The sequence below is a fragment of the Equus caballus genome, chromosome X (genome assembly GCF_041296265.1).
Source record: "Equus caballus isolate H_3958 breed thoroughbred chromosome X, TB-T2T, whole genome shotgun sequence".
NCBI lineage: Eukaryota > Metazoa > Chordata > Mammalia > Perissodactyla > Equidae > Equus > Equus caballus.
In genome coordinates this window covers 17,288,613-17,302,637 of record NC_091715.1, presented here as the reverse complement: position 1 = coordinate 17,302,637, position 14,025 = coordinate 17,288,613, and the positions used below count along the sequence as shown (strand labels likewise).

At 39.5% G+C, this 14,025-nt stretch overlaps 1 protein-coding gene across 3 annotated transcripts in view; it reads right to left on the bottom strand.

Annotated features, from left to right (window-relative positions):
- The window catches only part of PHEX (phosphate regulating endopeptidase X-linked), a 195,107-nt gene that overhangs the window by 60,404 nt on the left and 120,678 nt on the right, over positions 1-14,025 (bottom strand). For all 3 annotated transcript variants that reach the window (XM_001493470.7, XM_070256769.1, XM_023633503.2), the window contains one exon: positions 3,604-3,681. In XM_001493470.7, coding sequence (XP_001493520.1) covers positions 3,604-3,681 — 78 coding nt within the window. The remainder of the gene's footprint in view (positions 1-3,603; positions 3,682-14,025) is intronic.

The following is a 14,025-nucleotide window of genomic DNA, read 5'->3' as shown; positions in this document are numbered from 1 at the left end:
CTCCTAAGTGATGATATCACCACCTCCTCCCCTAGACACAGGGGTGGTAGCTGCTTTCTGAAGTTATTATCTCTGGTTTACTCCTACCTTCCCAATTTTTGCCTTCCAACCTATTTCCTGTATTAAATCTGCTCTCTTTGAAATATCTAGTGTAGTTTTGGTTTTCCCAGCTAATAAAGCAAATCTTTGCAAAAGTGGCAGCAACTCACTCTTTTTTATTATTGAGGTAACATTGGTTTATAACATTATATAAATTCCAGGTGTACATCATTATATTTCAACTTCTGTATAGACATCATGTTCATCACAAGAAGTCTAGTTGACATCCATCATCATACACATGTGCCCCTTTCGCCCTCCCCCTCTCCCCTGCTAGTGACCACCAATCTGTTCTCTGTATCTATGTGTTTGCTTAGCTTCCTCAAAAAAATTAAAAATAGAACTGCCATATGATCCAGCTATTCCACTCCTGGGTATTTATTCAACTCACTCTTGAGTCTACCGCCATCAAGGATCAATGAAGGAACACTTTAGAAGGCTAATTTGAAAATGGACTGATGCCTACCTTTTTAAGCTAACTAGAATGCTTTCCTGCATGGTACTGGGATTTCACATAAAGGGCATTTCTTTTCTTCTTGCTCTTTTCAAAGGCTACAGAAATACTGTTGTTCAAAAATACTTTGTTGGATATCTCAGTTTACCTTGTCATCCTCAGAGGGAAAAAAAAAATTTGTGTCTAATTCTTCACATTTGCCCCTAAGTTCTTTTCCATTTGCTCTTATCTCCACATGAGCTCGACTTCAGTTTTCAACCTTTCTCCTTGACCTTCATCTGATCCATTACCTAATCTCTATCCTCTTTCCTTTTGCGTTTGTGCCTGATGAATCATATCTTCACTTGCGTCAAATAAAGTAAGCTGTTTTTCATTTGTAACAGCCTCTCATGCTCACAGTTTGTATTACCAGAAAGTTCTCGTAGGCCCTATAGGAGTCTTTATCCACATATTTCTCAAAACTGAAAACATAGTTTCATTGTGTACCAGCAATATTTTAGTTATTTTGCTGCTAACCTTGGTGACACTATTAATATCATATCAAGCATCTTTTACCTATTTTCAGGTTGAGTTTTATTCATTTTCTCTATCAGTTTCTGAACACAAATGTATTTTTATTTCATGTGTTTGGATGTTTTGCACCATCTGTTTTTTAAACTGTTAGAAATTCTTAAGTGTAATTGTGTCTACTTTGGCAATGAGTCAGATGAAAGCCATTTCTTCACAAAAATGCTTAAAGATCTTGGTGTCTAACAGCTTCAGTTCAGACCCTGGAGAAACGAGAAAACATACCCAACACTGCATCCTGTTTGGCATCTGATTTCTTTTCACAAAAGATACTGCATTCAGTGAATCCTCAAATTTTGGGCACTCGCTTTAGACAGCAGCAGACTGTTAACAAAACTTGATCAAATAAATATTGTGAGTCTTGAATGCTATCTTATGTGATTAACGCTTCAGACTGTTCCCTCTGTATCGTCTTTTAAATCAATTTAAGACACCTGGATACTGCATGAGTTCATTCATAATGACTTTTCCAAACCAAAATAATCTACTATCATAAGTGCAAATTGAAGATGTTGTAACTAACACTTACACTATGCTTACTGTGTGCCAGGGTCAGTTCTAAAAACTTTAAATATGTTAACTTATCTGATCCTCACAGCAGCCCTACAAGGGAGGGATTATTAGTATCTCCATTTTGATATGAGGAAACTGAGGCACAGAGAGGTTACATAACCCACCCTAAGTCACATGGCTAGTAGACGGCAGATTGGGGATTTAACTCCAGGCACTTTGATTCCAGGGTCCATTTTCATAACTACTACACCGAACTGCCACTCCAACCTTCTCATCTGTATCCTTGACATGGAATATTTGTCAATCACATGCAATTATCCAGGCTCTCCCTCTAAGGTACTGTCTGCCTTGGTGATGCTCTTCTTAGCAGCAACAGTTCTCATACTGATCCATAAAGTAATAGCTACCATTTATAGGGAACCTACTTATGCACCACATATTATGCTAGGTACTTTTACATTTATATAATCTCATTTAATCTCCTCAACAATACTAAGCCTTGGTTATTATTATCTCCATACCTGGATAACCAAAGGGAAGCTAAATGGAATTAAGTAAACTGCACAGGCTCAAACTAGTAAATGGAAGAGGCAGAATCACTCCAAAGCCTGTGCTCTTAACCACTTAAGAATATGACCTCCCCTCTTCTCTTCTCCTTTCCCAACCAGCTCTGGGAAAGCAGCTCCCCCCAATTCTTCAAACCCACTTCCCTGTTTGTCCAGTGCAGCTGTCTGACAAGGACCCTGCAGAACCCTTTCTCCGACTATAGGCAGAGGTTCTTGGGTCCAGATTTCAGTCCTGGCTCTGACACTCTGCGTGGCACTGAGGAAATCACTTAACTTCTTTGAGTCTCTATGTCCTTTTCTGCAAAATGGAGATAAACAGTATCTATTTCACAGGATCACTGTGGGGCTTAAAAGATAATATACATGAATGCGTCAAGTGTATTAGTATTTTTAATTATCATAATAATAGTGAGATTTTTCAGTAGCAAAACAATGTATAGTAAGATAGGCCGTCTGAGCTTTAGGATACAGCGAAGCATAATTATTTTCCTCCATAGCAACTGGATCAATACTTTGGAAGGCCTTATCTTGGAGTCTAATGGAGAAACTTTCTAATTAAAGCTTTCTCTCACTTTTGAATAATCTTGTAAAAATTTGATATTCATCTACAAAGCTAGGATTGCTTTCAGATATGCAACTTCTGAAGCCACAATTTCAAGAAAGAGCTACACCTCAGAACCATAGTTATTTAAAGAACTCCAAAAAACTACTTTTTCAAGAAAATCTAGTGAATGGTAAAAACAGGGGTTTTTGTGAGGAAGAAAAGTTCCTTATCAGAACTATTTGTAGGAAAGGAAATAACAGCAGTTGTGATTAGAAAGGCCTATAATGAATATATCTACTGGAAAATACATGTCCCAAAATATTGGAATAAAAAAGAAATATAACTGTTCCTCCATCAGTAACTTACTGCAAATATACAGTCCAACTCACAATAAATTATAGAGTCAAATGTATATGCACTTAATTTGCCAAAACACTCATAAAGTTTAATGAAGTTAACTCCCAGCAGGCAGATTTATTACTACTCATTTAATATGAATGAAGCACATAAAGACTGTTTAACAACAAACATCATGCATTCATCATTAGAACATGCCCACTAATTATAAAAGACTCAATTTGCTTAATTCTTTCCTTTATGATCAAACTAGACCGAGTCCAAGTCCATTTGCTTTATGGAAACCAACTCAGCTATGCATTCTTTCTGACTCTTCCTGTAGTTTGAATCTTCTAACTCTTGTGATACGGCTGGCATACTGAGGCTCACGTCTAGCCAAGGAATGAATCACAAGTTGGTGCTTTCTGGCACCACCAGGTTTAATTGTTTGGACTTGGGTTAGTTGACAGGCACAAGGCCAGTAAAACTTGCCAGTAAAAAAATACAGTAAATTTAGCACTTACTGCCTTGAGGTCTTCATTAACATGAGTATCATTCATTATAAACTCAGGATAGCCAACTTTTGCCAAAACAGCTCTTGCCTATGAAAAGGAAAAAGAAAAATGATGTCAGAATTTCAGCACTTAAATCATTATTAATCACAGGATGTAGGAATGCAACCTTCATCTGAAAACTCCATTTAGTGACTATCTGCTATATGCCACCCACTGTGAAGGGCAAAAAAAATAAATAAGTTAGTCCCTGCCCTCAGTATACTAAAAATATAGTGAATGTAGCAAATAACCATATAGTACAAGATAAAGGTTTTAATAGAAACAGACCATATTGTTATCAAAGTTCCGAGCAGTGACTATTTCCTCACGGGGAAAATGCTTAATGGAGAAGGTGACCAAACTGAGTCTTAAAGAATGGTTGGGATTTCAAAATGCAGAGCTGAGAGGAAGGACATTTCAGGCAAGTAAACAGCAAGGGCAAAGACAGGAAGATGGAAACAAAGGGCGTTTTGGAGAGAGGGTGAGTAGCTTGCCGTAGCTGGACTAGAAAGCACAAGAGCAGAAAACAATGCAGGAAAACCAGCTTAGGCCAGATCACAGGGATTCCTAAATGCCATGCTAAAGAGTCTATTATTTTATTTTATAGATAAGAGAGAACTAAATATTTTTAGCAGGAGTAACATGAGATGAGTCACCCTTCACCAAGATTATCCGTGCAACATTGTAAGCGATGGCCAGGATGCCAGAAGAATTGGAGGTAGGGGGTCCAGACTAATTTAAGATGCATCATAACCATCCTTTTGATAGAAATACTAATTATTCCCTGCATTTTGCAGCATATAGGGAATGGATAAAGGAAAAAATCACCTTAGGTACGCAGAAGGAGCCTCCACAGCAGGGACTGGCAAACTATGGCCCTTGAGCCAAATCTAGCGTCTCCCCCCTCATTAGTTTTTATAAAGTTTTATTGGAACACAGTCGTGCTCACCATTTACATGTAATCTATGGCTGCTTTTGCGCTACAACGGTGGAGTTGAATAGTTGTTATAGAAACCCTGTGGTCCACAAAGCCTCAAATATGTACTACCTGGCCCTTTATAGAAAAAGTTTGCCAACCCTTGCTCTAGAGAAACTTTACAATTCCACGTGAAAATCTGTCTCTCCCCTCTCCCCAGATTCTGAGTTTCACAAAAACAAAAGAGTAGTTTATTCAAAGAGTAAGTGCATTGTTGGGGCCCTGCCCAGATCCCCTGGAACCCCTCTGATCACTTCTGTACAACCCTCCCCAGCATCAAGGTTCTTTCTATTTTCTAATACCCAACACCTGAGACTCTCTGAAGGCCTCCTAGGGCACTAGAGCACCTTGCCTGAACTCAAAACTTCCTGTGCGGGTTATCTGCCTTCGGCCCCCATCCCCACCCCACTCCCGACCTCCAGCAGCCCTCAGCCAGTGACTGACTGTAGCAGGATCAGGAAAGCACAGCTCTTTTGCCTCAATTCAGGACACACTGTGAGGTATGATTTGTACTCCAGAGTTCCCACAGGATCAGGCTGGCCCAGACTTCCCCGACACTGCACCAGTACCTATCTCTCACCCTTCCCTGTGCAGCATCCTCCATTCCCTTGCTGGTTTCTCTCGAGAGCACTTGCTGAATAAATCATAAATCGCTTGCTCACAAATCCTTATCTTCAGCTTTGCCTCTAGAAGACCCAAAGTAAGACACCAGGCAACCCCAAACACATTGGTTTTATTCCAGCAAAGCAAAACCCGTGACCTTTGCACACTGCTCTTGGTAACGAGTTTTTTCCTTTAGTCCCTTTCAATTTTCCTCACTCAAGAAATAGAGTAAGATAGTACATTTTCCTTATCTTCCTTGAGATAATTCAAATATTGAATATCAGCAGAAACCTGAAACCCCAGACTCAGAGAGGATTTTACAAGTGCCATAGGACACAGTCATAAAGGGTTTTGCTGTTCCAGAGACTCAAATATAGCACAGATCAAATTCTGCCTTCAAAATCCCATGAATTACACTGAAAGCCTGATGTGACCCAGGTAGCAGATAACCAGAGGTTACAACTCTCCCCTCAACACCAAACAACAGGTCATATGTCTATAGGTCACCTTGTTCCAAGATTGTTCTATTAATCCCCTCATTGTATTTAATTCCTCACTGTGTTTTATCAGCTCACCACAAGTCATATGCATAACTATAGCAAATAAAGAGCTCCAGATAGTTTCCAAAAAATAAAGAAATATACAAGCTGAGTCATCCACAACTGTTTTCTGAACACTGAGTTTTCCTGGAGCATGCTGGTGAATTATGCATTGTTTTTCAAACCTCACGCTCTGGGACCCCCACTGCACTTGTGGAGCTTCACAGAATATATTATCTTCTGTACTATATATACAGGTCACTGAATCCTTTCTTATTATTTATTTAGCAACACCATGACTTGAAGAGAGCCAGAACAGATACACAAAGAATCCCTATTCACCTCCCAAGGACACATAGAATAAGGTAATAATACTAGTAGCAACATTGCCAACATCTGAATAAAGTGCTCTTCTTCCCAAAACATGCTGTGTGTGTATGCTTCTATTTAAACTCAAATGCTCCTTCTGCCAGACAGTCTGTTGTCAATTCCACATCATTCCACCCCACTCCATTCTACATTCTTCCCTGAGAAGCTTCAGAATTACATCTCCCAAAATCCCATAGGGCATGGCTCCAGGTTAGACTCTGATGATGAGGAGCACTCATAGGAGATTCAAAAGTTAGAAGAGAAGGAGACATCATTTATTCATTCGCCATTGGTAACTATGGGCAGGCACAGGGGCATCTGCAGACAGCAGATATAGGGCTTTACCAGCAGCTTCCAGGAATTCTCCTGAGAAGACCCCTTCCACATGTGGGCAGCAGAGATCACTGGCATACTCTGCCCTTCACTCCCCAGCTCTCCCAATGGTTGCATAAACTTCCAATTCCCCATATTAAACATCCTCCTGCTTGATACACTTAGAAGGGCATTTGTTTTCTTGAATGAACTCTAACTGATAAACCCTGTAAGGCAAATAGTGATCACATCACTTTTTAACTTTTCCAGAATGGGAGAAATGAAGCACCAACAGTCTGATGGCTTGAAGAAGGGCAAAGTACTAGTGAGGGAGGCCTTAAATCAGTTACCCCATGGGTTACCTGGACAAGAAGGAAAGGTAAGTCCTACTGCAAACACTGAGAGAACAGTGGTATAAACAGATAACATGTTGCATATTACGTCCTGCAAGAAATATTTCCTAGGTTGCTTGTGGCTGACCAAAAACTCCAGAGTTTTCTGTAACCAGTGCATGCATCCCCATCTCTTATCCACACAAACCTCTGGAAAGGGGCTGCACATGACAGCTGGACCTCCTCCTTCAATGAAGGAAGCTCAAGCCACTGGCTTGATACCTCTGTGACCTTGGGCAAAGTACTTAACTTTTCCGAAGCAAATACTGCCTATTGTCTACCTAATATCCATTCTCCTTTCCTTCCCTTACTATCAGACCCCAATTCTGCTCAGGGTGACAATGATCCCAAAAAAAAGAGCTGCATCACCCAGCTTCCTTTGCAGCTAGAGTCGGCTATGGGAAGAGATCCTGGCCAACTACATATGATAAAGTCCTTTTTTCATTTCTAGCAATTCATGTTAAAAGAGGGCAGACTCAGCTGGCATGTTCTTTCTGCCTTTAGTGCAGGGTTTCTTAACCTTAACACTGCTGACGTTTGGGGTCAGATAATTCTTATCGTGGGAGCTGTCCTGTAGACTGCAGGATGTTTAGCAGCATCTTTGGCTTCTACATACTAGATGCCAGTAGCAACACCCCCTCCCCAAGTTGTGACAACCAAAAATGTCTCCAGATATTGCCAAATGTCCTCCAGGAACAGAATTGCTCCCGAGTGAGAACCACTGCTTTAGCCTCTCCCGTTCTTCTTTCCTGTAATGCTGATGCAACACCAGAGGTAGAGCAGCCATCTTGTAACCACACGGCAACAAACATGAGGAAGAAATCTACATGCTAAAGATGCTGGAATGAAGAGTTGATGGCATCTGGAGCCCACAATACCAGGCCTGAACTGCCTCCCTTTCCCATCCACGGCATGAGGAAAATAAACCCCTTATCTGTCTGAGGCATGTCATCTTTTCCATTAGCTGTAGCCGAATGTAATCCGAACACACTCTCCTTTTCATCAGATGTAGTTAGAGAAAAAATAGTGCCTACTTCATAGGGTTGTCTGCAAGGATCAGGATGACATTGCATGTAAAGCACTTTTTTATGCCTTGGTACAGAGTACATGACAAATAAATGTTGATTATAGACTACATAGAGAAAGGAGAAAAATTACTTCTTCCAAGAATTTGGAATAACTGTTGTGTGCCTGTTTGGAGGGTCTTTCAGGGGTGCCCAGGCAAGATTATATCCTTAACCAAATACTTGAACTCCCCTGTGAAATAATCTCACTTTCTTTAGTCATAGGTCCAATTTCATGAGGCCACACAAAGTGGCGAGAGAGAAAAGCTGTCAAAGCAACTCTGTGATCAATGGGGAGACAGATGTACCCACGATATCCTTGGAGCATGATGGAAGATTTCCTGAACAAAGCCAGACTCTAAGAAAGAGCCAGGAGAACCCAGGCTATTCACATCCCCCCAAAACGTCTGAGGATTCTTTTGAAGGCCACTATTTGCACACCTCAGAAAACAGACATGAGAAAAATTATGAAAGCTAATTCTAGGAAAGATCAAAGAAAAAGGTCGCCATTTTGGTTTTCACCTTCCCCTCTTTTCTCTTTCCTGTATCCATTCCTACCAAAACCCACCAGTCCCTGGGTGTTTATACCACTTGTTCTCCAATCATACCCAAAGTGGCCTTTCCTAAGCAATACACTGCGCTCCAAAGTCATCTCCCCCTTCCTTCCTCCATCTATCAAAACCGCTATTCCCTCAAGGCAGCTAATCCACTGGGGCCTTAAACTAATTTCTAACAAAATATGAGTGACTAACAGCAATCTAACGTATTAGCTCTGGAGAAATATCGGTATTTAAAAGAGTAGTTCATTAACCAAAGGGATAAATACAATTTTAAGGAAGGTTTTTGTAGTTGAGAGAACCTTCTTTCTGATACTACTCAAATTAAGTCAACGGCCTATTCCACATAATCACCATTGTGTTCCCCACAAAGAACACAGTAGCAGGCACACAGCAAGTGATCAATGCTCAATAAATACTGAATCATATAATGAGTATTTTAGTTGGTAAACCCACTGTGATCAATGTCAACAATAGTATCAGAAAATGTGAAAGGTTATAGTCTAACATATGACCAAGAACATCATTCAGTGCTGTTCACATCAGGCACATTTCCATCTTACCACAGGAAAAAAAAAAAGAAGAAAAAAGAGAGACTTTGTGAGAAACTAGGGAATTTTCTAGAAAATAGAGCAATGTTTAAAATCCATTGGAAGTGATTCTTGACAACCAGAACTTTTTTTAATATAAGCTATTCCACTCAATCAACAAATACTTATTGAGAATACATTCTAGGCTCAGGACTCTCCTCGGGGCTAAAGAAGCATAAAAATATATAAATGATCCATGGCCTTACTGTATTTTTACAAAGAAACTGAGGAAAAATTTTCTATGACAACTTGCCATTATTGTGACTACAAAGTATCAGCAGTACCTTAATCTTCTAAGCCTCTCTCTTCCCCAGTTTCTTCATCTGAAAAATGTGGATAAATTTACTTCTAACACCAATACAGCGAAATAGAGAGTTTAAAGAAGTATTTGGATAATAAAGGAATCGGGAAAGAAAAAGTTAGATTACCTACATCAGGGGCGAGCAAACTTTTTCTGCAAAGGACCATATAGCAAATATTTTTGGTTTTGCAGGCCATGTGGTCTACCGCAACTGCTCACCTCTACTGTTATACCTGGGAAAGCAGCTGTAGATGATACATAAATGAATGGCCTTGGCTATGTTCCAATAAAACTTTATTTAGAAACTAAAATCTGAATCTCATATAAGTTTTATATATCATGATATTCTTCTTCTTTTGATTTCTTTAAACCATTTAAAAATGTAAAACCCATTCTGAACTTGTGGGCCATACAAAAAAAGACAGCATGCCAAATATGGCCCGAGAGCCAAAGTTTGCTGGGCTGACACAGACAATTCAATGAGGGTAGATTGTTCATTGAGTTGCCTCAATTAATGTCACCACCTAGTATGCAGTAAGTGCTTAACAATGCTTGTCAAATTGATCCATGCTGAACAGTGTGGGGGGGGGGGCGGGGGGGTACATGTGCATGCATGGCTTAGCTACTTTTATTTGTTTTTGTTTTGCTCTTTGCTATTACTAACATGCACATGCAAAAAATCTTAATTGCTTGGGAGTTTATTGCTTGCCCTAAAGTCCTAGGGCTAGAACTTTAAAAATCACAATTAATTTCTGTGGAGATAACATAGAGTTCATAAAGTAAAGATTATTACTTTGAGAGAGACAGAGAATAGCTATTACAAATGAACTCAGAAAAACAAGGAACACTGAAAACTTAAGACACAACATGATTTAAACTCTCAAGTCACCCCTCCCTTCCAAGAATTTTGCACAAGGTACCCTACAACTTGATAGTGCTTTGGGGAAGAACAGAACCAAACACAATTCTGCTTTATTCGGTTGTGAGCTCTAAAGCAGCATATAATTTTTACATAGATGACCAAACTGATTTAAAGATTAGTTGACTGCTTTACTCCTGAATTTTCAAAGCCACTTAGTCTTAAGCTGATCAGTAGAAAGCAAGATGGAAAGCTCATTTGTTTTAATCCCCACTGACTTGGCTATTTAAGAGAATAAGGTAAATTCTCAAATGTCTTGCATGTATTACATCAAAGGAATTGCTTTAATCACTTAATTAAACTGTTGTGTTTCCTCTATGTAGTTAAGTCTCTTAGCATATTTTTTCTCTTTTATTCATTTAACCAACATAAGAAAAAAGGAAACAACTGATGATCAACTGCTCTTTTACAATTTATAGTGCAACTTTCTTAAGCTTTCGATGGCTTTGAAAGCTTCAGTCAGGTTTAACCACGCCAAGGCCTCATTTTCTCTGATGAGTTCTCTAATAACTACTAAACATCAATCAAAATTCTGAGCATTAAGCATCCGGAAGTTCAGGAGACTGTACATGAATTACACTATCCTTCAAAAACAATGGCAGTTTCCATAATGCCAAACAAATGATTGACCAGTGTAGATGTCTTCGCTGAAGATACTATCCTAAGCAGAGCTAATGGTATTGATGAAAATTAGCCTGGGGAACAGGCTTTAATATCCTTTGGGGCTATCTCCATCCCACAAATAGTAACAAGGCAGTTATCTGACAAATCAAATTTTATCTTCTCGATAAGAATGGCACTGATTTATTAGGAGTCTTCAAAAACTTTAATTCTGGAAATTGCTTCTGGGTGTTGTTCAAGGCTTAGGCATCTTACTGGTGCTGAGGATAGATAAGCACCCTCATGAATCAGCAGGTTTTGTAATTGCAAGTCACAGTTCTGATTTTAAAGAGCTGGAAGACAGGAATGCTCAGATTTCAAGTCTTCTATCCTTCACCCTGAGTAATGTTCCAGGATAGCAGACAATCCGCATTTCTCTCCTACATGGACAACATTCTAGGAATGTTCCAAATATTCCAAATTATAAACGAGCTCCATCCATCCATCCTCTCTGCTGAAAATACAAACTCCTTGTATCTTGGAGGTGGGCAGTTTTCCCAGTTTGAAAAAGGAAACTACTCAGGCATAGGTAAATTATACTTTAGCCATAATAGCACTAAACATCTCCTGGCGTCTTTGTGATGGTCCTCTGACTGGGGTGAGCACTGCACCCAACAGAGTTAAAGAAAGGAACCAACCTTTGGATTTTCTTAGTAATTAGACGGAGCAAGGAGTAGCAATAGAGTTAAGAACCCAAAACCATCCTATGATTAATCCATAAAACAACACATCCCCAAGGGTAGGGGCAACATTACCTTAAAAATAGAGGCAACTCTCACGTATTCCCTTTAAAACTGAATAGGAGAGTGGGCAGATCATATAATTTTTTTAAAAATCAATGTCTTTTTATTACTTTCAATTACCTGTAGTAAACTGCTCACAAAGTTTTTGCAAATAGAACAACAGCTGCTAGACCTGCTCAAATGAATATCCTAAGCCTCAATTAGCTAAATCCATTTATCCAGACATAGCCAAGATGCTAAAAGCCCAAGAGCTGGAACAATCCTATATTAAAGTTAGGCTTTTATATAGTCCAAAGTAAATATTTTTCTCTGTACCACACACAGGTCTCTACAACAGGGGTCAGCAAACTACAGCCCATAAGCCAAAACCAGCCCACCACCTGTCTTTGTAAATAAAGCTTTAGTGGAACACAGTGAAGGAATCCAGAATATTCCACTGTGGCATAAGAATTACTTTGAGCTGAAGGCATTTGAGAACCAGCAGGTGCAGGAAGAGACTTCCTCTGCACTCCCATTATCTGCCTAAAAGCAGAGCCTTCCAAAAAAATTCCACTGTCACAAATTCCCCTCCAGAGAGGCTTCCCACACCAGGGGGAAAGAATGACTCCTATCACCAGGAATGAGAAGTCAGCGCCAGGATGAAAAATTGCATGAACAGACCTTATTAAAACAAACCTTACCTTTCATTAGTTTCCCCCAAATATTTCTCAATCATTTCTCACCATTTATTGTCCCTTGAAATCCTAATTCCTTCAGCTTGCTAAGATGATATGTAAGACCCAAATTCTCAATGCTTCCTTGAGCTACATTTTCTGTGAGCTCTCACCTACTTAAGGGAATAAACTTTGTCTTTTCTCTTGTTAATCTGTCTTTTGTCAGTTTAATTCACAGGCCTCCAAACACTGAACCTAAAAGGATAGAGGAAAAACTTTTCCTCTCCAACAACAGCCATGCTCATTTGTTTATGTATTGTCTATGGCCACTTTCATGCTACAGCCACAGGGTTGAGGAGCTGCAACAGAGACCATAGGGCACACAAAGCCTAAAATATTTACTATTTGGCTCTTTGGGGAAAAAGTTTGCCAACACCTCTTCTACATAAGAGGTTCTCAAGTTTCTCAAAACTAGCAGTAAAGATGCCAAGGGAAAAATAAGGGACAAAAGTTAACCTTTCTGGACAGTCTCATCAAGATATAAACATGTGATTAAATTTGTAATAATGCTTCATGTTTTGTTGAGGCTAAAACTTGAATTTTAAAACACAGCCAGCATACAGATATCAACTGGAAATGGGAATTAATATCATGAAAAAATCAATGCACTTTTTGGGGAAAAGGAAAAAAATGCATCTAAATTATTAAAAGTCATTTTCGAATGTCAAGATTCAAAGAGCTTAGAAATGCACGTGTAACATCTAGTCCCTAACACCTAACATTTCTCAGATAAATTTAATCAGCTACTTAATTCTCCTTCAATTGTTAAATTACTTAATTAAACAGGAGGCAAGTTGGAGATTAACTTAAATAAACATATCCCATTCTCTCATCAACAGCTCAACTGAGTGGGAATTTTGTCATTCTTTCCATTAAGGTTTACCTCTGACATGAACAATTCTTTACTAGCCCAAAAATCTTCTGAACTATCTCCCTCACAATGTGGGGGAGAGACCAAATGAAATAACTGCTGAATTATTAAATTAGGCAAATATGAATTGTCATATCGTTTTTCTAAAAGAGGAGGATGCTATATAGGGTCAATGTCCATACATGTTGCTTGTTCCTTTGACATTGGAGTCCTCTAGTTCAGGGCTTCTCAAACCTTTGTTCTTGGACCAGCAGCATCGGCATCACTTGGGAGATTGCTAAAAATGCACATTGGTGGACTCACCTCAGACCTACTAAGTCATAACGTCTCTGAGTTGCAACCTAGGGATCTGCATTATAAAAAAAACCTTACCATAAAGCAGGGTTTCTCAACCTCAGCACTACTGACATTTGGGCCAAACTATTCTTATTTGTAGGGGTCTGTCCTCTGCATAGTGGAATGTTTAGGAGTATCTCTGGCCTCTACCCACTAGATGCCAGTAACTCGTCCCCTCACCTTCCCAGTTCTGACCAAAAATGTCTCCAGACCTTGCCAAATGTCCCCTGGGGATACAATATCCCCCTGGGTTAAAAACCATTGCTGTAGGGGATTTTCACGCATGTTAAAGTTTGAGACACTCTCTGCTCTAGATTGTGGTTCTTGCGAAGGCTTCTGGACCCACTTCAGAGAACCCCTGACACTTTATTATCCATTCATAAGAAAAGGACTCATCTACTCCTTCAACATCCCTTAGGCATTTCACTAATAGTCACCACTATTATG